The 23,682-nt window shown below is 32.8% G+C and overlaps 2 protein-coding genes and 1 long non-coding RNA gene across 18 annotated transcripts in view; all 3 read left to right on the top strand.

The window, feature by feature from the left end:
• The window catches only part of LOC148606945 (uncharacterized), a 54,913-nt gene extending 39,011 nt beyond the window's left edge, over nucleotides 1-15,902 (top strand). For 8 of the 15 annotated variants that reach the window (XM_088545287.1, XM_088545284.1, XM_088545285.1 and 5 more), the window contains one exon: nucleotides 13,042-15,902. In XM_088545287.1, coding sequence (XP_088401413.1) covers nucleotides 13,124-14,110 — 987 coding nt within the window. In that variant the 5' untranslated portion in view covers nucleotides 13,042-13,123 and the 3' untranslated portion in view covers nucleotides 14,111-15,902. Of the gene's footprint in view, nucleotides 1-1,358; nucleotides 2,095-5,810; nucleotides 5,876-8,767; nucleotides 8,921-11,182; nucleotides 11,486-13,041 lie in introns of those variants that run through there. The other 7 variants (XM_088545297.1, XM_088545296.1, XM_088545292.1 and 4 more) reach the window with 6 other exon arrangements.
• A 1,980-nt stretch (nucleotides 15,903-17,882) lies between these two features.
• LOC148606944 (uncharacterized) lies at nucleotides 17,883-20,556 on the top strand. Of its 2 annotated transcripts, none has more exons than XR_015915422.1 (3): nucleotides 17,883-18,065; nucleotides 19,915-19,984; nucleotides 20,432-20,556. It is a non-coding gene; the product is annotated as an uncharacterized LOC148606944 (long non-coding RNA). The 2 variants fall into 2 exon arrangements; XR_015915423.1 differs by lacking the exon at nucleotides 17,883-18,065 and adding an exon at nucleotides 18,073-19,239.
• Nucleotides 20,557-20,585: 29 nt separating this feature from the next.
• On the top strand, nucleotides 20,586-23,154 carry LOC148606943 (uncharacterized). The gene is made up of 2 exons (XM_088546583.1): nucleotides 20,586-20,669; nucleotides 22,242-23,154. Exon 2 carries the CDS (start codon nucleotides 22,242-22,244, stop codon nucleotides 23,061-23,063), a length of 822 nt encoding a protein of 273 aa, XP_088402709.1. The 5' UTR covers nucleotides 20,586-20,669; the 3' UTR covers nucleotides 23,064-23,154.
• Nucleotides 23,155-23,682: the final 528 nt, after the last annotated feature.

Raw genomic sequence — 23,682 nt, 5'->3', positions numbered from 1 at the left:
TGGTACCCCAAAAAGAAAATACTTTCACAGCAGTTTCAACTTGTCAGAGATTAAAATTTTTTTTGTGGCACGTGCATTAGAGAAAAAAAATTACATTTAACATTTCTTGTGTAACATGAATAGAGTTGATATAAATACTCTGTTGTGAAAAAATAACAGAATATCAATATCAAATATTTTGAAAAACTGTCATAGTATCTTCAAGCTGGGAATATACCTTGTCTGTGATTTCTTCGCATGACAATGTTTTTATGGGAAATGATGTGAAATACTCGTTCTGTAGGATTATAGCATATAAAATGATGTTGTTCGGTTCATGAAGTTGGTCTTCCCTTGTTTAAATGACAATCAACAAATGAAATGCCTTTTGGTAGTAAACTTGATAATTGACAAGGAGATTTTAAAATATTCTATTAAACACAGATTTAAATACCTATGGAATGATATAATTTAAAAATCTTTGTGTCAATTGTCCTGATCAAAGTAAGACCAACTCTATCTTCTGAACATCATCATTATATGTGATGTAAATTAGACTTATACTACAGTATTAAAAAAACGTTTGAAACTTTTCAGCTTGGAGCAAATGCTTTGCACAACTTGATAAAAAAATGCTGATGTAACGGAACCAGTATTGTTTTCATTTGTTAAACTATTATAGAATTGTTCACTAGGGATAAAATTTTTCTGTCATTTGTCAATAGAATTATAAATGATTTATCTTGTATTGCTTGACAATAAAAGGATTATTGAACATATGTTTATATGAGTCATAAATTGAAGTGGAGCCTACTTTGTGCTTGTTAGTACTGGGAGGTTAGATTACAGTTTGATTGGTATTCCATTGGCATGAGAATGATCATGTTACAAGACATCTTATCTCTGTGTCTCTCACAATTTTACACATTGAACTAAGTTTAAACATATTGACTTTTGTTTGTCAGTCTGTCTGTCTGTTTCTCTGTCTATCAATGTACTATATAAGCTTAACTCATACTAAAAGTATCAATGGACTTAGATGAAATTTTACATACAAGTATCATGTATAAATGTACATGTGAGCAGAAATAAATATCAAAAGTTTGCAAAGACTCTAATTAAAACATTCAATTGGGGATGACATTTTATTAGCCTGCTCACAGCATTCTTATCATTGGTTTGGAATCATTGAAAGTAAAAATATTCTCAGGGGTAAGTATTTCATGTTGCCCTGGTCGCTTTTCTATTTCTCGTCCTGACATTGGTTTGAGTATTTTGACAGATTTATTTTGCCCAGTCCTAGTCTTTCTAATTGGTTTGAGTATTTTGCCAGATATATGTTGCCCAGTCCTAGTCTTTCTAATAGGTTTGAGTATTTTTCCACTTTTATGTTGCCCAGTCCTAGTTTTTCTAATAGGTTTGGGCATTTTGCCAGATTTATGTTGACCAGTCCTTGACTTTCGAATAGGTTTGGGTATTTTGCCAGTTTTATGCTGCCCAGTCCTGGTCTTTCTAATAGGTTTGACTATTTTGCCAGTTTTATGCCGCCCAGTCCTAGTTTTCCTAAAAGGTTTGGGTATTTTGCCAGATTTATGCCGCCCAGTCCTAATCTTTCTAATAGGTTTAAGTATTTTACCAGTTTCATGTTGCCCAGTCCTAGTCTTTCTAAATGGTTTGAGTATTGTGTGAGTTTTATGTTGCCCAAGTCTTGTCTTTCATCCTGACAACAGTTATCTTTGATAGATGCATCACCTTGACTGTCCCCACAGACCTTTTACAATTATTTTTATTTACCATCACGATATGTACTTGACCAAACACAACTAAAACAATTGATTAAGAGATCATATTTTGACCAATATAGCATTTTAATTATCTCCATCATCTTTTTATTGAACCATGAAATGAATCAAGATATTTCCCGGTAAACCCAATTACATTGGGTAGGATTAATCATTGGAACTAGATACTTATTTACAAAGGATGTAAGTTAAGTATTGTTGCTCATGTGGAAACCTACTTTATTGTAGTTTAATAATTGCTATCACGCTGAAAGCTAATGTTTTTTGTTTTTTTGTTTTTTGTTTTGGTCTGGATTGGTTACTGTGTGGAAGGGTAAGTTTGGTGTTTATTTCTTTTCTTTGCATTTTTTTTTTTAAGTTTTCAGTGTAAACTTTGAACATTTGCCTCTTAATCTCTCACACGATTGTAGCTTTTTGCTTGATTAATTACCAGTAAGTTTTGTTTAGAAATTTTGTGACATTGTGAGAAAGATTATGGCTACAGACTTTTTTTTAATTCATAATCATTTTGCCCGTTATGATATTAGGTCCTTAATAATATATAAAACAGGAGCATATTATAAATTTGCAGTGCCACGAGGAAAATATTATTTGATGCCCATACATAAGAAACAAACAACACAAGTCTTGAAGTGTCAATTTTATATTTAAGTAGCACTCCGGCTAAGAATCATGCAAAATGTGATTCATGGGTTAAAAGCCTACATATTTTTATTTTTGATATTTTGTTTGAAATGTTATAGTAAGCTTAAAGTTACATGTGGTTTTTTCATATAACCCATGTTCATAGGAGATAAAAATTATATAGAATGCTCTGAAGATTTCAAAATTAAGGGATATAACTCTGTAAATGACACTCAAATACAATAGAATTTATTGGATTTTCAATGTTGAATATCTCCTAAGAGCAGGCAGATTTTAATGAATGATTACACATTTCATTATATAGACCCATAAAACAACTTAATTACAAAAATAAAAATATGTAGCCTTTTTTGGGGGTGTATCACTTTTTTTCTGATTTGGCATGATTCTTACAAAGACTGCTTCTTAAGTTTAAAAAATATTTTACTCTTAAAAAAATGATAAAATAACCCAGGATTTTTCTGAGTTACTGCATTATGCATAGACATCTTGATATACAGTGGTATGCCAGTCAAGTATATATTAAAATGCTAAAAATATGTTTAAAAACAATAAATCAATTGGCCATGAATTTCCCTGAAGGCAAAAAGTTTAAACATTTTTATAGTATATCAATAGTATGTAAAAAGCTGTTGCAAATATTCTTTTGTCAAAGATGAATATAAGATTTCAATGACCACTATTTTTGCATGTGTTTTCTGTTGGTAAAAGAAGGATTACTTTTCACAATGAACTTTTTATGTGAAAAAAACTCACCTGCTGTATTTATACAATTATAAGAACAAAAGGGCAGATTGAAAAATTGTTTCAAGGTCATATATATCGGAACATGGTTGATACATCAAGCATGTAGTCATGTGACATCATTGTGCATTTTCCTGTAAACAAGATTTTTTTTCACTGAACAGTTTTGTCTTTTAATAGTTCCTTCCCTGTGTATTTTAGAATGTATTAGTTTTTGTTGTGCTTCTTCTTTTTGAATAAATAGAAGCTAATGAGGCAGATATTCTGCTGAGTAGAATTTGAATGGGAAATTTCAATGCAGATAGCTAATAACTTATTTTAGTATGAATCATCCCAAATTACTTGGTTTTTCAGCATTTTTGATGTACATATCAATTTTCTTCATGAAAACATAAAATGTGCCAACTTCAATCAAATGTGGCTCTTTAGTGTAAAGTACAATTCTGATTCAAAGCAGCTCTGAACAACATTTGCCCATCCATTCCTATTAAAGCATCAATCAGACTTTTTCAGTAATTATAAGTTGGGGGTGTATTAACAACTAACTGTATTACTGTATCTCTGTGGAAATTATGGTTACAATTATCTAGGATTGTTTGTATTACCAGTATTAAAATCTGTGGCTTTTATATATCTAGTCAGTATCTAAATTTGGAATGTTTTCAGTCTCATGGGTACAAAAAATGCTCATACAGAATAATTGACCTTGACTTACCTAGATTGATCGTTTGTTATCAGGAATAGATAATTTCATTGAATCTGATTACTGCAGCTTCATCAGAACTACCGGTACTCTGTCATTTTCGCTTCACTAAAAAATAACGAGTAACCTCTGATGCAGAAAAGAGAATTTCTTCCTGACAAATTTGCCGTTATAGTAGTGATATGCATATCAATTTCTATCCACCAGATGGCGCTAAAAATTTAGATTAATAAATAAAGAACAATAACTCTTCCAAGAATTTCAGAGAAAAGCAATTAGGAACCAAAAAAAAAAAAAGTAATGGTAAAAAATTCAAACTCTAGTTTTAGAATTGAATCGGACTAAATCTGGACATATTCCTCTGCCTGGTGCCTCATTGATTTTTATCCCTGTGTTACATGAAAGCTAGATTACTGCTGATTACTGCAGCTTAAATGTTCTTAAGATGCAAAAAATATATTTTTGTCATTTATTTTGAAAATGAGCACTGGTATCAGATACATTTATATAGAAAACATGATGTTGTCAACAATTTTTTTTTAAATTTTTATATATATATATTTATATTTATTTTTGAAATTTGAGATGTCAATCTAATTTATCAGCTATATATGTTAGCATTTAACACACTTTTAAAGACAAATTCTAGTATAAAGAGCCTTATTATTTATTTTTTTTTCATTATTTTCTTGCTAGAAAAAATAAATTGGTTTACAATATAATGTACAGGACCAATTTTTATACCACACCACAAAAAATGGTGAGGTTTTATGGGGTACCCTCCAAAAGTGTCCTCTTACCTATTTGTATGTCTGTCCACCGAAGGTTTCCAGATGATAACTTGTGAAAGAGAAATCAAGTTGATGAAATTCTAGTGGAAATCAAAAGAATGTAATCCAGCAAAAAGACAAGAGAAAACAAACACACTCAATAAAATAACCAAATTATTATACAAAGATACAAAAATAAATGAGCAACTCAGACTCCACTTAAAACTGGTTACATGAACCAGGTACACTGGTAGGGTTAGAGTCCTCTGCTTTTCTAGAAAAGATCAGTAAATTTGTTTTGAACTTTGCACAGTTATTTAGTACCTTAAAATACATGTTAACTTAAAATTTCTAGCAGTTAACCAGTAATGCCATTTTGAACATTTTGCAATTTCCCCTTTTTTAGCTCACCAGGCTCAAGGCCATTGAGGTATTGCTATCACTTGGCGTTTGTCGTCATCCATCGTTGTCCTCGTCCGTCGTCATCACTAACAATTTTTCAAAACTCTTCTCCTCTGAAACTACTTGACCAATTGGAATCAAACTTGGTATGAATGTTCCTTTGGGTATCCTGTATAGAACTGATGTGGGGATTTTTGATCCATCGAAAAACATGGCCACCGTTACTAAAAATAAAACATAGGGGTCAGACAGTAGTTTTTCACATATATCTCCAAAACGGTTAGGTATAGCCAAATTTTGACAGGGTTAAAGTGTTCAGCATGATAAGATTTATCTGCGGTCAAATTTTCATTGTAATGTATTAAGCCATGTTGGAGTTATTGCCTTTTTTCAACGTTTTTTTTTGCTATTTTTTATGCTATTTCTTTCAAAAATCTTCTCCTCTGACACTATTTTACCAATTGAAACAAAACTTGGTATAAGTGTTTCTTGGGATATCCTGCATAGAATTGAAGTGGGGTTTTTTGATCTGTCGAAAAACATGGCCACTGTTACTAAAAATAGAACATAGGGGTCAGACAGTAATTTTTTGCATACATCTCCAAAACGGTTAGGTTTAGCCAAATTCTTTCAATGGCTGAAATGATCCATATTTTTAGGACTACAAAAGTCTTCCGGCATAAAATTTTTCAGACACTTTCTTATAAGAGTTATTGCCCTTGACAGGGGAAAATGACAGGTTTTATTTTCTTTTTTTTTTTTCAGTTTTCAGCCGATGTCTTGAAAACTATGATAGATTTAGACTTTCATTTACTGAAATAATCTTTATGGTAAGTCATATCAAAGTTTTCTTGAGTCAAAATTGTTGGACAACTTCTTGTTTAATTTATTGCCCTTGAAAGGCAAAATTCAACCAGGTGAGTGATTCAGGCTCCTGGGAGCCTCTTGTTTACCAGTTGATAAGTGATTGGATATCACTTCATGCTCGCCCCGTGTAGGTCTGGGTGTTAAAAGAATAGGCCTGCAGCAGCGATAAGCTTGTTGTTAAAGGCGACTAAATAGTGCTCAGAAACCTAGCTGGGGGCTAGGCGCTCTGCCCACAGAGCAACTGGGATGTGTGCCCCATGTTACATGCTGCGGTAATCAGGCTATAATACAGAAAACCTGACCGCAAACCGCAGCAGTGCACCGTGTTGGGAAAGATGTCACATTCCTCGCACGTTAAAGAACCCTGCTGTGGTATTCAATAGGAATAGGAACCTTTGCCCTCCGCAACAGGAGGCTAAATTGCCTGATCTTACCCATCCCCCCTTGTTCTAGTGGCAATCAAAATTTGTCGACCCTATATTCTCCTTGTGTCCGTTCCTTTATTTTCATTTCATCATCATTTCATATTCATTTTATCATCCATTTCATGTTCATCGTCTGAATATAGCTGAAATATTGCTGCTCGGACGTTAAACCCAAACAAACAAACAAACATCACATCATGCTCCATTAATGCCCTATTTTTCATCTTCGTATTGGATAAATATGAATTAATTTAACATGAATGAATGTAGAAATTAAGATTTGCACTCTTCAATGATTTCAATGAGAATAACCAAACATTTGAATGGAGAATAAAATAGTTTGAAATATATGTGTATGACTTGCTCAATATTATTCACCTGTCACATCATGTACTTAAAATAGTTGCCTTAATTTCAATATCTTAATGTTCCATAAATATATATTCTTTGGTTCATGTCAATATAAATGTTTCATTCTCCTAATTAAAAACCTAAGAAATTAAATTAAAACATTCTCCATTTCTCTTGTTTAACATTGTAAGGATTATTAATTATTGCATTCACATACTGAACTGTTGTTGTCTATAACTCTATTAAAGATCTAGGCAGGCTTTCACAAACTGAACTCTCTATTTAAAATCAAGGAAGGCAATATAAACTCAAAGGTAATTGTGTATAACTCTGTTTAAATTCTAGGCAGGTATTCATTAACTGACTTCTTGTTGTTTATAACTCTACTAAAGTTCAAGCCAGACATTCACTATCTGCATGAACTTCTATTATGTTATATATCTATTTCAGTTCTAGGCAGGCATTCTCAAACTGAACTATTGTTGTGTATAGCTTAATGTAAATTCTAGGCAGGCATTCTCAAACTGAACTATTGTTGTGTATAGCTTAATGTAAATTCTAGGTAGGCATTCACAAAATGAACTGCTGTTATGTCTATCTCTATTAAAATCGTTAGGCAGGCATTCACAGACAGAGCTGTTATTGTCACAGTATTCGTGTATTTAAATTCTAAGCTGGCATTTATAAACAGAACTGTTATTGTGTGTCACTGTATTTAAATTCTAGGCAGGCATTCACGGACAGAACTGTTTTTTTGTATCACTGTATTTAAATTCTAGGCAGGCATTCAAAAACTGAACTATTGTTGTGTATAGCTCAATGTAAATTCTAGGTAGGCATTCATAAAATGAACTGCTGTAATGTCTATCTCTGTTTAAGCGTTAGGCAGGCATTCACAGACAGAACTGTTATTGTGTATTCGTGTATTTAAATTCTAAGCTGGCATTCATAAACAGAACTGTTATTGTGTATCACTGTATTTAGATTCTAGACAGGCATTCATAAACTGAACTATTGTTGTGTATAGCTCTATTTAAATTCTAGGCAGGTTTTTTTTTATTTAAAAAGTCTATTTTAGTTAGTCCTGTTCTGGTGTGCCATTTGTCTTAAATGCATTCTTTTTTTGAAACTGTAAAAGGAAGTTGGAACAGAAATGCTCACAATTTCAGCAGGACTAATATTTTTTGTCTTGGTGTTTGAAATTGAATACAGCTTCAAAAGACAACAACATTTATAGAAAGCTTGAAATGTTAATTGGCCATTACCATAATTTAAGTGAGATTTTAAGTAAGTAAATTTTAATTGTCTTAACAGGTTTTTAATGACAATATATAACCTCATTTACTAACTTGGGAAACTTAAAGGAGAAAAATTATATTAGATTTGATTTTTATGGCATACTTTAACATTTTTTTAAAGAAATTTTACTTGAAGCTGTTACATGAAATTGGAACAGAAATTTGCAGAATTGCAGCAGGACAAAATTTGTTTTGTCTTCATATTTGAACATGAATATAATTACAGTCCTTGAACCGATATGCGCAATGATTCGATGGATCGATGATGGCTGATTGATTGATCACTGACAGATTGATGACCGGTGACTGATCTGTTCGCAGTTTTGTTATGTAAAATGGCGGTTGATCTGTTTAAAATAAAAGAAATGTGAAATAAAAGTATGAATTGATGTTTAAATTTTTTGCATTATGTAAATTTGTGTAAAATTGACGCATAAAACAACGAAAACTGTAAAATACATTGACCGCTCTGTGGTCACGTGATGCGATCAACGGTTTAATGGATCAGTTTGATGGACCAATGACTGATCGAAAACTGATCGGTGATTGACGACTGATCGCAATTTTTGTTGCATGTATCGGTTCAGGTACTCTACACAAAAAAAACCATAATTTATAGATATATTGAAATGTATATTTAGTGTATTCCCTTTTTGTCCTGTTGATTTTCTAGTTTTCTTACAAATGATTATCTTTATATCCCTGTATACATATTGGTTTAGCTGTGTTGGTCTTCCTGTCAGTCAGTCTGTAACCAGAACTTTCCTAACATTTTTCTCAGGAACTACTGATCATAGTCACTTTATATTTGGTATGCAGCCTCAGCTAGTGGTCCTAATACTGCGCTTACAGATTACGGTCCTGTCGGATAACCACTTCCTGTCTCCCAACTTTAAAAAGAGTACATTTTGGGGTAAAAGTGTGGGTATACTCGGTGAGTAGCTCAGAGATTCCTTGTTTTTCATCAAATCAAAATAAAACTTTTTAGATCTTTGCTTCTGTTCATCCAAATTCTAACTATAACACTTCAAGTTATTTTTAAGGCAAAACAATGTTTTCATGAAAAATTAAGCTTAAAAAAATAATAATGAACATAGAAATAGTTGGACCCTGTTCTCACTGGTGTTCCAAAATTTGTTATTTTTCCTAAATGCACCAGAAAAATAAAATATTTACTACATTTTCTGGATAGAAATATGTGGGCAAAGTGAGAACAAAATGTCTTGTCTGTTGGAATAAAAAATCCTGAAAATTGAAGCTTTGGAAAAAAACAATGCTAGACTGAGATTAATATGGGTTATCTCCCATCTACAATGTATTAAATTGTTTTCCTTTTATCTCCAGGCTCATTAACAGGAAGATTTGCTTAATGTGCTTAACTTGATGTGGTTTGTTGACTTCTGATTATTTTAAATTGATGTCAAAAGAAAAACAAGATAAATGTTTGGAAACAAAAACAAAAAAATCACATTTTGTTATATTTTCTGAAAAATTCACTAGTATTATTTTGGTTTCCAATCAATAAAACTACTTTTTTGTTAGTATCTTCATCTTCCCCTTCTATCTTTAAATGATTGTTTAAAAAATGTAAAAATAGAATTGAACAAAATAATTGAATTTTAATATAAATATGGATCTCAGACATGAACAAATCTCATATGGTGATTTTCATCAGATCTTAAATCTTCTAATAGGGTATGTAAATCTGATCATGTGACTCTGTGGAAGAGTAATCAAGGGAACCAAGGTTGTAGCGGTATTGTGGAATCTAATGTGGAATCATTAGAATGGGTCCTCATCTACCACTTAGATGCATGGAGATTAATATATTTTTGGGTTTAATATTAAAACCAAAATATCATTTTGCGTAAAAATACTGATAAAATATGACTAATATCTAGTCCTACACTACAGGATAAAAATTTTAAGAAAAGCGTAAAATAGATGATTTTGCATTGTGATGCAGCATTTTGATTTCCCGTAAGTGAACAATAAAATACAGATCGGTCTTCGGATTTCAATATATTCTCTATCAGAAATTCCCGAAGGGAAACTGAAACTAGAACAAGACTTACAGAACCTATAGGTCTAGTTCTAGTATTTTATAATCTAGAATTTTTTTTTGCTATAATAAGCATTTAAAACCAAAGATTGATTTGTGCTTAGTTTGCTGCATCTAGGTACATCAGTATTCTGCAAAATTATCAGAATTTTCTAGTTAGTATTATTATCAAACTTATCATACAAAAGATATAGGTAAGGACTATTTATTAACACTGTGTTTATACTTAAGGGGTTTTCAATAATGATATTACACTCTTTATTCTATTACCAACTACATTTTGTACTTTATATGTTTTTGAACAAAGGTTAGGACCTATTTTCATGAATTCAAAGTGTCATGTGACGAGACTTACAAGCCTTATTTCAAGTGAACTGATTGGTTAAAAATTAAGATAGAGGAAGAATTCATAGAATATTTTATAGATCCAGGCCTGACCTGGATATATATCTATTTTAATGCACCTTACTGGTATTTCTGCAGTTCATTTGTAATGTTCTAACATAGTAGAGTGCAGAAAAAAAGAGATCCAGACAAAAATTTATGCAATGAACCAGTTTTTATACCCTGCTTGCAGTCACACAAAGTGGCAAGTTTAATAATTTTGTGATACCCTCTGAAAAGATGCATATATGTCCATCTGTCATCCCCTTCCTCTTTCCAGTGGTTTCCTGTTGATAACATGGGGATGGATCATTGATTGTTTTTTAACCTTTGCACAAATGTTAAGTAAAAGTCCCTGTAAGAACCATGCAAATTCTGTAGTATGTGATACATCCTGAAAAAGGCTACACATATTATTTTTGTTATTTTAAAAGTTACTTTATGGGTCTATGTGATAATGTATCATTATTCATTCCAATCTGCCTGTTCTTTTGAGATAATCCACATTGAAAATCCAACAATTTCTGTTGTACTTTAGTGTCATTTACAGAGCCATCTTCCTTAATTTTTAATTCTACAGTGCATTCTATTTATTTATATCTCCTAAGAACAATGGTTTTATGAAAAGCCACATGTTAAGTTCTCTTTACTATAATATCTTACACAAAATGTAAAAAAAAGATATCCATCGATGAATCACATTTTGCCTGATTCTTATTCATTTTGAACATTTTGCCAACCCCCTTTTTTAACCATTACTTGTGAGGTATCACTTCATCTTCAAATAATGCCTATTTTTACATTTTTGCCTAGCTCTGATGAACTACTGTATCTAGTGATCATTTAGCTGTTGTCACAGAAATGTAGGATCACTCTTGCTCTAGTAATCTTTTAAAGTAATTGAAGTTTATTGTTCTAATTTTGAAGACTAAAATGGAAACTAAAGATTCTCTGTGTGTAAGATTTGAATCAGGAATTGAACTTTTTAAAGATTTTGCAGTAAAATAATTGCATTGAGTGGGAGTCTTTGCAGTTAAATGACTGGTTTGATCAGTGAGTAGTTTTCCTTAACTTATCAAAACTTGTTACTGCTGAAAAGAATCCGAACTGTGTTTTTTTTACTTGATTATAGCAGTGTTTATACAAATTATATGCACAATCCATGTTTTAAGATTCAAGAATTCTTATTTCCAAATTCATTCAAAGTGCCTTCAAAATGTTCTGGTACAGAATTATTTAACTTCTTAGGCACTATAGCTTCATTTACTCAATAGTCTACTTTGCTGAAAGACACCAAAATAGTTTTTAAGTGCTCTCATGAAGGTTGTTAAATTGGTATGGGATTCAGCATTTATAAGATTTCGAAAAGAATAAATATCTTATCAGACATCTTTTATGGAATTTTAATTCATCATGTCGCAATCTAAACCATGATTTCCTTGAATTTCAATTATAGACCCAGGTCTTCAATTTGATTAGCTGGAGATTACATCGCTTTATAGTTGGATGCTAATTGATTTTTAGTTCAGATGTTCTGTTTTTGTCAATTCAAATTGTTGACCACAATCATGTGTTTGATTCAAATATGCCAAAAACTAATTAAAGTTCTTAGCATTATGTATTTAATCTTGTTTTTTAATCTATACCCCAACTCAGCAAGTTGGTGGTATTGGAATCACCTTTTTTGTCCATCTGTCATTCTGTCCCTCATTTCATCTATCATTCTGGCCATCCCAATTTTGTCACAAATATCTTGGTTCCCAATGGATGGATTGATTTCAAACTTGGTATGTAGATATAGGGTATACATAATAAGCAATTTTGGGTGCTCTCAAGAATCAACTTCCTGTTTAATGGGACTTTGCCACTTATTTTCAATATATGGAATGAGAAAAGGGTTGAGCTATTTGTGGTCAAATATTGGCTTTGTTGTTAATGTCTTGACCAGCATATATAACCGAGACTTCCTAGAATATCCGCTCTGTGCCTGTGTTAGTAGTTTAAATAATTGTTTCTGTATTACATGCATTATTTCCGACAGAATGATTTGGTGCACTTCATGGTCATAGTCACAAATTCTACCTCAAAAAATGTTTTTGTCTCACTTTAGTTGTTGTTTAAATCTATTTATTGTCACCCCTAACCAAAAATCCATGTATGGCCCCTGATTATCTTGAAAGTCAAGTCACCCAGTCAGCAGTAAGAATCAAGGCCTTCATACTTGAGAAATATAATTTTGTGGAACATGTTTTTAAGACAAAAATCAACTTGTGTGTTACTTCAAATCACCAGCAGGTCAAATGATAGTATAGTTACTTCAATTACTGTAGATCACCAGCTGAGTCTACAGGAACCAAAAAATTTGAAATTGGTGGTCACTGCTTTTCCACCGATCAGTTGATATATAGAAGATAGAGTCCATAGGGGTGACATACCTACCTGTGGGCTTCTTTAAGCTGGTCCAAATAAAATTCAGTGCAATGTTGTGGTTCTAGTACAATTAAGTATGACATGTTTGACCAAACGTTTTTTTTCCTGAAGTGCATGAAATATTTGCATGAAAAACCAAAATCAATCAACCTATCTAATTATCTGTTTTTCTTTTTCAGATTAATGACATGAGAAGAAACCATAACCTATAGAAAAACCATGACGACACTAGAATAATCTTGAATTAAGAAGACATTGAGCATGACCATGACTGTTACAGCATTTATTATGTACACTCTTGCCAATATGGTGGGCATATTTCTCTTCTGGCTGTACAAAAAACATGATAAAACCAAAAAACCAACAGAATCAGAAATCGTAGAAAATGAAATAATACGGAAAAGACGTTTAAAACATCAGCCGTCATTACTTGCTTTGCTTGGGATACAACATAATTTTCGGACATTTACAGCTATAGAAGATCATTTCCATAGTTTTTCAGAAGTTAGTGATGCATGTAAGAGAGCTGGCTTGGAAAAGTGTGGTTTAATAATTGGTGTTGATTTTACAGCAAGCAATGAATGGCAGGGACGAAAAACATTTAGTAGTCAATGTTTACATAAAATTGTTCCAGGGAGAATTTATAATCCATATCAAAAAGTGATCTCAATAATAGGGCAGACTCTCGAGCCATTTGATGATGACAATCTAATTCCAGCGTATGGATTTGGAGATTCTGTGACTAATGACGAAGATGTGTTTTGTTTCCTTAGCAATGGAAATGCATGCAAAGGATTTAGTGAAGTGTTAGAAAAATATAACAAATATGCAACAAGCCTCAGTTTTAGTGGGCCAACAAATTTTGAACCAATCATAAGCAAAGCAATTGATATAGTGAACTTACGTAAATCATATCACATACTTATTATCATAGCAGACGGTCAAGTGACAGAGGAAAGTAAAACAATTGAAGCAATAGTCCGTGCCTCTGAATACCCGCTAAGTATTGTGGTTGTAGGAGTTGGTGATGGTCCATGGGATATGATGGAGGACTATGATGATTTTCTACCAAATAGAAAATTTGACAATTTTCAGTTTGTAAATTATCACACTGTGACTTCAAAAACAAAAAATCCTGATGCAAGTTTAGCCTTACATTCAATGATGGAAATTCCCCATCAATACAAGATAATCAAATCCCTAGGATATATAGACAAAACACCAACAGAACCATCTAAAGTGACATGAGAGTTGTTGACAGAGTTATCCCCCATTAATATCAGGGAATTGTCTCCCTTGCCTTATGTGATAATTGTGTCATTTTGTACATTCCAGTCTTTGTTTTTCAATTCAATGTTATTCATTTTATGATGTGGTTTCCTAGAGGTGCTGAAATCGACAGAAATGGAGAGACTTCTCAATTCCAACATCTAACTTTGATAGTCAAAATTTTACATTTTTGTAATAAGAATCTTTCTTTAAGTTTAGGAAACATGATTATGGACTTTAAAACTTCTAATACATGATGACAAATGACAAAGTGCCATAACATATAGACAGTTGTGTGAAACTAGAACCAATCTTGCTTTTTTAGGGTATGGTATGAGACAAGACAAGATTTACATGGTAGTTATACTCATTTCATGTAATAATTTTGTTTAATTTCTTAGCAAACATCCGTTTGAGGAAAACAGGCTTTGTACATGTATTGTTTTCTTTTGTAATTATACTCCTACTCAAAAAGAGGGTGGTATACTGGAATTATCTCAGCCCTGAATGGATGGATTGATTGCAAATTCGGTGTATAGCGTTATATAGATAGGGCATACATTTTAAGTTTATGTTTTAGAAGTTATGGCCAGACTTAAGTCAAAATTCTTTTATTCATACATTGAAGTCCTAAACCATTTTTTAAAGCAATTCTAAGGACTTGTCTTTTCAAATTTTAACATGACTTCCCCTACCTTCTGACCCATAAATTTTTTTTCTAAAGAAATAAAACTTGCGTTACTTGACATCTGCTGAAATTTGGTACAAAATTTCAAAATTTCCAGGAGTAATAGGATATGAATTCCAAATTAAGTGGCTTTCAGGCTTCATTTCCATACAGTTCAATGCAAAACTTGGTAAAGAAGGCAGCAAATTTAGCAGATGAAATTGTCTCCTATATTACCTCCTTTTGAAAACTCTTGAGTTGGAACTAGTCCCTGTCGTCAGACTGAATACAATGTACTGTACAATTTATTTCATATACATGTACAGTAAAATCTGTCTTAACTGAACTCTGAGAAATCCTTTAAATCTGTCTTGAACAGACACTTTTTATAGTCCCTATACCCGGTATATCATTTTTTTTAAGTAGCACTGCAGCTAAGAATCATGCAAAATGTGATTCATGGGTGAAAAGCCTACATATTTTTATTTTGATATTATGTTTGAATTGCCATAGTAAAAAGAAATTAACATTCAGTTTTTCATATAACCTGTGCTTCTAGGAGATAAAAGTCATAGAATGTACTGTAGATTTCAAAATTAAGGGAGATTACTATTTAAATGACACTGAAATACAATAGAATCTATTGGATTTTCAATGTTGATTATCTTCTAAGAGCAGACAGATTTGAATGAATAATTACACATTTCATAATATAGACCCATAAAACAACTTAATTTCAAAAATAAAAATATATAGCCTTTTTTGGGGTGTATCACATTTAACAGATTTTGCACGATTCTTACAAACACTACTCCTTAAATATTTTGAACCTTTATAAACTGAACACCTGCCTAAACCAAACCTTTTTCAAGTCCTAAAGGAGTTTGTTTTACACAGTTTTCACTGTACATTCACATCTGTCCAATTTCTAGTGTTAAATTTTCATCAACCCTGTGATAATAGAAAGACAATTGAACAATCCAGACTTTGTTATTTATGCATTTATTCTTACTATAGTTGATGATGACATTTACTTCATGTTATTTTTCATACATCTGTCTTTCCTGTTTCACATGTTTCAATCAAATAAAAAAAGTCAACACATATTTTGCCTTGTATTTTCATAGGTCTGTCTTGAGCCTAAAGTTAAATTGAGGAATGTTTCTAATTATTTAACAGGTTTTACAAAATAACCTGGTTTGCAGCAGCTTTCAATATAACCATGAGGCATTTTATGCAGAGTGTAAACCTGCTGCCTTAACCTGCTTATTGAGTATATTCTGTTTGAAAATTAGAAATATTTCTTATAATTTTATACCTTTTGGATGACAGTCTTAATATTAATAAATGATGTGTGATTCAAACATTATTTTGTTTTTGGATTATTTGAATCGCAGAATACAGACCAGTCAATATTAATGATGTCATAGTACCAGGGTGGATTAAACAAATTAACCTGGTTTGCATATTGAGAGAACCAACCAATCAGAAAGCCTGTTACAAATCAACTTGGATTATTATAGGATCATAGTAACCACAGCCTCAGTTCATATACTCAAAAATATGTCTATGGATTTTAATAATATTTTGGTAGTGTGTGTCTTCATGGAAGGAACCTCATTTTTGTATTCCAATTGTCTTCCATTTTTTCATAGTTGTAGGACAAACAAATTGATAAAAAAAAAGTATATCATGTTGCTTAGATATATTCTAAGTGATTTTGCAAGTTGTTGAGATATACTGGTATTTTAAAACAATTTGATTTTTATGGTACAAAGGGGAATTACTCAATTTTGACCGCATCATTTTGATTATAAACATGGCCTGCACACTTCTGTGATACCATTAAAGGTGTCAAAGGAGGGAATACTTACCTCATTATTTTGGAATTTATTTAACTGAATTCGAACACTTTTGAACATTTTTAAAGCCGTATTTCGATTTTAAATGATTCTCTATTGAAGAGAAGCATAATTATCTGTAATTTCACCAAATATTATGACTTGAAGTTAAGAAGAAATATTCTGGTACAATAAGGGATAAAATTATATTCACATATAGTCAGAAAATGATGTAGTGACAATCCACATTAACTATGAGTAAAGCTTATATATTATACTCGGTCTCTATACTTGTCCATGATGTTTAATGTTTTCAACCTGCGCCTGTGGAACATTTTATTTTGTATTAACATCGAGATTACTATTCTGATATTAATCAAACCAACACTCAAAGAACAACAGGGTAGTATACTATGTAAATGCAATGTCATTAGCAATTAGTAGTGAAATAAAAATTTAAAATTTAAAAAAAATGCGTACAATTAAAACACGTGTACTTGCTGGTCCTATTAGCAGCAACCATACAACGTGAAATGGAGCTGAAAATGAATCTCTGTAGGTGTAGGCAATGGATAAAAATATAGCATGCAATTTTATGTAATGGGGAGATCTTCAATATATATTTATATAACAAAGTACACGATGCATGGTACTTAGTTACAGCCCTAGATTAATCCTACGAGGAGGAATGACCCGGCCAGCGAAAGCTTTGTTTTACATAGCCTAGCTGGCGGAGTGGTCTAGGACCTGGACTGTTCAGACGGTGTTGCCATAGCTGTCACAGCGGTGCGAGTTCGAGTCCCGCGGAGGGAAAGACCAAAAATTTTTCAGACCCTTATATATACATATATAGATAGATAGATAGATAGATATAGATACAATAATGTATACGATCTGGTATTGTCTCTGGCTGATTTGGAGACCGGCGTGCGAAGGCAATCCCGCTAAATCCTGGCGTGATTGATTTTGCCTGGAACTATCACCAATGATCACTCTAGCTTTCCATAAAAGCCTGCGTGTGATCTGGTGCCGTGTTCAATCGTGGACAATGCTTCTTTCGTAGGAGCATCTCGTGGATTATAGTAAGTTGATGCATTTACATTTACCAACGAAGTAAAATGCAAATTGAGAGATGATTGGTTGAAACAAAGTAAGTTCAGTAAGTTTACTAGTTGAATTAAATCAAAGGCGCCCACGGTTAATTCAAAGCGACATTAGAAATTCTAACGTCACAGAAGTAACGTTGCAGCATGCAGGTACAGATAGAAAAATCTCACACACAAAAAATAGAAATGACTTAGTCACCTAGCCTAAAATATAGGAGTAAAATATGAAGTGACGTGGTCAACTGGATGAGGAACTTCTACTTTACTAGTACTGTACCACCCACCAAGAGGCTGATGTCTCAGATCTAGAAGACAAAAACGTATGTTATATGGTTGCACACGTTGTATCGTTCGCAAACTAATGGTGGCGGTAGCCTAAATTTTGAAGAGATGACTTCAATTTTGAATTGAAAAAAAAATGTAATATAACTATGCTCCAAATACCAGGAGGAAGTTTCACGTGATGCAAACAAAGTCCACCAGAAAGAATTATCTCGCATACCATATAAATTGTTGACAAAGTCTGTAATATTGTTTACGGTGAACTACGCACAATACTTCCATATAATTAGTGTATGCTCCACCGGCATGCTCCACAAGAACAAACTGTTCTCTGTGCATGGGCTCTCTATTCCACATTTTAAAACGATGTGTTTCCAGGTGAGGAGGAGGCCAGACACCTTATCCGTGTACATAATACGTCTACGGCTCTGTTTAATGGAGACGTTTGGTTTCAATTTATGTGCTTATATTTCGCATTTTTCACGTAAAGGGGTTCCATTCAGAAATGTAATTAAATTGTTTTGGGCAAATATTATTTCATTTGCATGACAACTACCCTGTGAACAATTACAATTCACATTGCATTCAGCAGTTTGCCATTTTTTTTTTTGTACAACATACACTGAGATCTAATTTATTCTTTCAACGTCTAAATGTTGGGAAACTCTTTACATTGTACAAATATATTTAGTATCGTTTGTTGGTTGTTTTGTTTTGTTTTGTTTTGTTTTGTTTTTGTTTCACATTATCTTTTAGTATAGTGGTGAATCAATGATTTCAGGTTAGGGTGTTAGAGATAAAAGGCTGAGCAATGCGAGGCAAGGCCTCGGGGTATAATTTGTAAATAGTCAAGAACTCACGCAAAAAAGACCCAATTTTTGGATCTACGCCTACTGTGTTGTTTAACATTTTTTTAATCTTTTACTTTATTTTCTTCTGCGACAATATTTGAGTGAGTGTTGCGTATATATTAGTTAGCTTCCAACACACAAATGCCAGCGATTGAATTTATAAAAAAAAAAATAATAATCACGTGACCGGCTACAGACGTTGCTACTTGTTACGCAGTCCACTGTCCATAGCGACATTTAACAAGTCAGGCAAAGACGCTTTGTCTCTTGGTATTTTTAGACGCTCAGATTTGTATTGCTGTCTTTGTATACGTTGTAACTTATTAGTTCGGGTTACCAGTTTTAACGCAAGGGTCTCAAGGTGAGTTATTTCTTTTAAAGATTTATTCTAAAAATGAGGTTTTTTTTCATTCATACATTTTTTGAATATGGAGTCATGGAAAGCTGTTTCAAATTTTCTCCCTGTAGCAAAAAGTTACAAAAAAATGCACCAAAATATAATTTTGTGCGGTAGTGACTACTAACTTTCTTTTAAACTTGTTTATTTTTACTGAATTTTTACAACTGTAAGCACATGTATGAATGCGATTAAACACCAACTATAATTAAGTGTCAGTCCTTGTAAGAATCAGACAGTCGGTGAAAGTTGGTATGAAAAACCCATCATTTTGAAAGTGTAATTTGAATATTTGCACCATCAGAATCAAGGAAAACAGAAAAGATTTTCCATATCACGCTGGGCCATGGAGTTACAATTTCATTGAAATGCACCGAAAATTAACATTTCAAGGGCAAATAACTCATTTTTCTAACATTCTTTTGAAAAATATCTGAGCAAAGCCGGTGATGCAGAGATCAAATAATGGTCTTTTCAAATATAGAAAGCACCCTGGAGTGAAATTTTATTGTCAAATCGGTGAGTTTTTGACATGCATGTTTCTGATTTTTTTCCATTTTGTCTGATTCTTACAAATACTTACAGTTAAGCGGTTTTTTTTTTCAAATTACAATCTAGATGTGTGCTTCACCTTTGCAGATGATTGTCGCAGCTATGTATTTGTTTCTTGGAGCAAAAGAATTATACAAATGGTGGAACACAGAAAAAAGTAAGTGTCTTCACAACCGATCATTCCAATATTTCTTTACTTTACTTACGTGCCAGTCCATAAAATTCATACACTGCCTATGGTAAAGGTGATTCATGGGGTAGAATTAGCCACGGAACAAATGATGATTTTTCGGTTTACGTATGCCATATGATTATGCAACGATAGTCCTTTCTGTGTTCAGGTCTTTTATTTTTCTTCAGAAAACCTTGCATTCAAATGCGTCTAAAAAAAAATCAACCGAATCAAGAACGATAACTCATGCGAAGTGCCAATTTCATACATTATCTATATGACTTTCACCTCGAAAGTGCAAAAAATAAACGAAAAACTATGACTGCCTATGTGGTCTGTAACTGTTCCTGAATAAGAAATAAAAGTAAATTCCGTGAGTTTGTTAACATTTAGTACTTCTAATGAAAGTATCCATACTTCTAAATTATATAGTGGAGAAATCTAAAGTTGCTGATGTCCCAAAAACGGAAGAGTCATCAGACAAGGAAACAAAGAATAACTTTGGTGGGTTGAAGAAAGGATTCCTACTGTAAAAAATAATTGGGTGTCAACTGTAAGTAGTCTTATTTCATCTTTTGCAAAAAAATTGACATTTTTAAACATTGAAGTAAGTTTTACATTGTGCGTGCTGTATTCTAGTGGTGGTTGTCTACCTTTGCTATTTTACAAGGTTTGTCTGCGATTAATTTCCCGTTACAGATGGTTACATATTTGAGTATTAAATGAATAACAGGTTGAGTAAGCCACTTGTTAAGTAGTGGATCGTTATGCTCTTTTTAAATTCATCAATATTGAACAACTGCATGACTGGTACGCATTACATGTTACAAATGTAATGATCTATCGTTGACTTAACTCATGATTTTGTCATCTGGTAAATCATTGAGCATATTCCATAAACCACATTCTGAATGCCTGGATTATTTACAAAGAATGGAATACTACTTGGAATTTCAGTGAATACAAATTATAAGTTAAGCGAATATGTACAAGTCCATGTACATGCTTTATTGAACCGTAGGACACAGACGTTACAAGTGTGATCTACTTTTTAACGCGTTAAACGGAGTCGTGTTTTATTAAGAGTCACAATGACTACATATAGTGAACTAGACATATAACGAATAGTTAATATGGGGTAGGTATTGCCTAAATTAGCGAGCACCATGAGCTTTACCATATGTATACCGTCTGTACGAGACTCGTAAAAAATAAGAGAGGGGGCGACCCTGTTGAAAATGTTTGCTTCGCAAATGCAATATTTTCATTTGTATTTAAGCAGCAACCAATATTTCTATTTTAAAATCTGTCGTTTTAATTAATGGGGAAGTTTTTTTCAATAAATGAATAACTTGAACAATTCCCCTCCCCCCCCAAAAAAAAAATCCAACCCCATACCCCCTTTCCCCTCGCTTTCAAAATGGTCAATAACTTTATACCACCTCGCAATACTTTACATTTTTTATCCCTTAAGGACATCTCTAGCAATATCCATTTCAATTTTGGCATGTCATGAACAGATACCGGAAATATTACAGTTCTCCACGGATGGTGGGAATATTTTACACATATCATGTGAAGTAAACAAAATTCAGACGACAGCTGCCAATTCCAAACCAGAAAATGATTGCCTTTCTTATATTATAAAAGCTATGCTTCGATTTTGATAATATAATCGGATTTATATTTTTTTCCAAGGCGGGTTAGGTTCTCCACAACAGCAACAGTGTAACCACGGAGATACACGTACGTACATCCACGTGTTTCCCAAAGTTTTTAAAAACATGGCATAACATTCACTTCTTTAAATAAGTAAAACAAATTAGAAAAAGACATGGAAACTATAATGATAAGGTGAACTTTTTTTTACTGAAAGGTAATCTTGACATATATTTTTTTATTTGTTTGATTGAAGGAAATGATGAATTTTCTCCGTAAGGACAGTCACTTTTTTACTTCCGGGACATGACATTTTTTCGTTAGTATATTGGGGAACCTTAAGGGAAATTTAGAAAATACACGTAATAACCGTAGAGCTCACACCGCTTCGCGGCGCTCGCTATAATAATGATGTTGATTAGAATGGAACAAAAATTTGCGTTCTGAACTGAAATTTCAATCAAGAAGAGAAAACCCAATAGCATTGGCCTTTTCTTGCGATTTTTTATCATTGAGCAGAATTGAAATATCACTGACTGAGCAAAATACTTAATAACTTCATATTTTATCTTCCTTATTTCAGATGCTGAGCGTTGCAGCTTTATTTGCGTATTTCCAACAAACATTTCACAGACAGTTTAAACGTGAATCCTGTTCAAATTTCGGGACTCGCAGTGAAAATCCACCTTTAAAACATGTAATACTCGGAGAAGAAGTTGTTGGAAACAAAGAAGTATTCATAATTGGGGACGTTCATGGTTGTCTTGATGAATTAGATGAGCTCTTACGGCTGGCTCAAGCTGAAGTAAAGAACAAAACTCTATTGCCAATATTTGTGGGGGATTTAACCAACAAGGGACCCAAAAATTTAGCTACATTAAGGAGAATTCGAAAAATGGACGCTTATGCTGTACGAGGCAACCACGACGAAGCCGTTGTTAAACGATGTTTGAAATATCTGGAAGATAAAGATTATGAATTGCCTGAAAAATTACATTGGACTAAAGAACTGGGTGTGAATGATTTAAGATATCTGCGAGATCTTCCGTATACAATACGAATTCCGTCAAAAAGTGTCATCATAGTTCATGCAGGGATAGTACCAGGGCTTTCCTTGGAAAACCATGACACTTCCATTTTTATTAAAATGAGAAATTTGTATGAAGAAAACGGTATTCTTAGGCCCTATGAGCACCTAGACAAAGGAGAGGCTTGGGCCTCGTTGTGGCAAGGACCGGAGCACGTTTATTTCGGCCATGATGCCCGCAGGAAACTACAACAATACCAATATGCAACTGGATTAGATACTGGTGGCCTGTACGGGTTTGCATTGACTGGTATTTTATTAAACCAGCAGAAATTATTACATGTTAAAGCCAAGCAGATTTATTGGTCTCCTAAATAGAACATTATTTATTGTACAACGTTTTTCACAAAACCAAAAGTTTTTAATTGTTATTTGTATACAATTTTTTTTATAAAATTTTCAAATACAACGGTCATTTTCATGAATAATTATTTATAAATATTGGCACCTTTGTGGAATAACTAATAGTACTAAAACATCTATAGTTGAACTGTTTCTATCTAAGAATTGGTCTTTCATATTTGATGTTTTATTGGTGTGTAAAAGCGTTTACTGTGTCACATTTTCAATGCAACCGCTAGCTAGGCTTCATATGAAAAATTTGCAACCGACTTATGTGTTGATCTAATTCCATAATCTCAAATTTGTCGACCAGTAAGGTTTTTCCATCTTCAAACTACTAGATAGATTTATTCACTTAATGTTTCAGACGTGGCAGGAACGACTGGATATATGTTTCTAGGAAGTCTAATTCAATAAGACTTTCATTGAAAAGGGACTATAGACAAAAACTATTACACTATTAAAAAATGGCCTTCGGAAAGCGGATTCCATTCCAAGTAGATGACGCTTAATATTACGCCCGCCAACAACAAGCATTCTTTATTGCTAAGATCTTCGTATAAAAAAGTCTTCATCAACAACAGCACTATTAAAC

The sequence above is a fragment of the Perna viridis genome, chromosome 9, assembly GCF_037379345.1.
Source record: "Perna viridis isolate PV_CMFRI_1.1 ecotype Kerala chromosome 9, ASM3737934v1, whole genome shotgun sequence".
In the NCBI taxonomy this organism is placed as follows: domain Eukaryota; kingdom Metazoa; phylum Mollusca; class Bivalvia; order Mytilida; family Mytilidae; genus Perna; species Perna viridis.
Note: the sequence above shows the minus strand (reverse complement) of the source record. Positions and strands in the feature narration are given on the sequence as shown.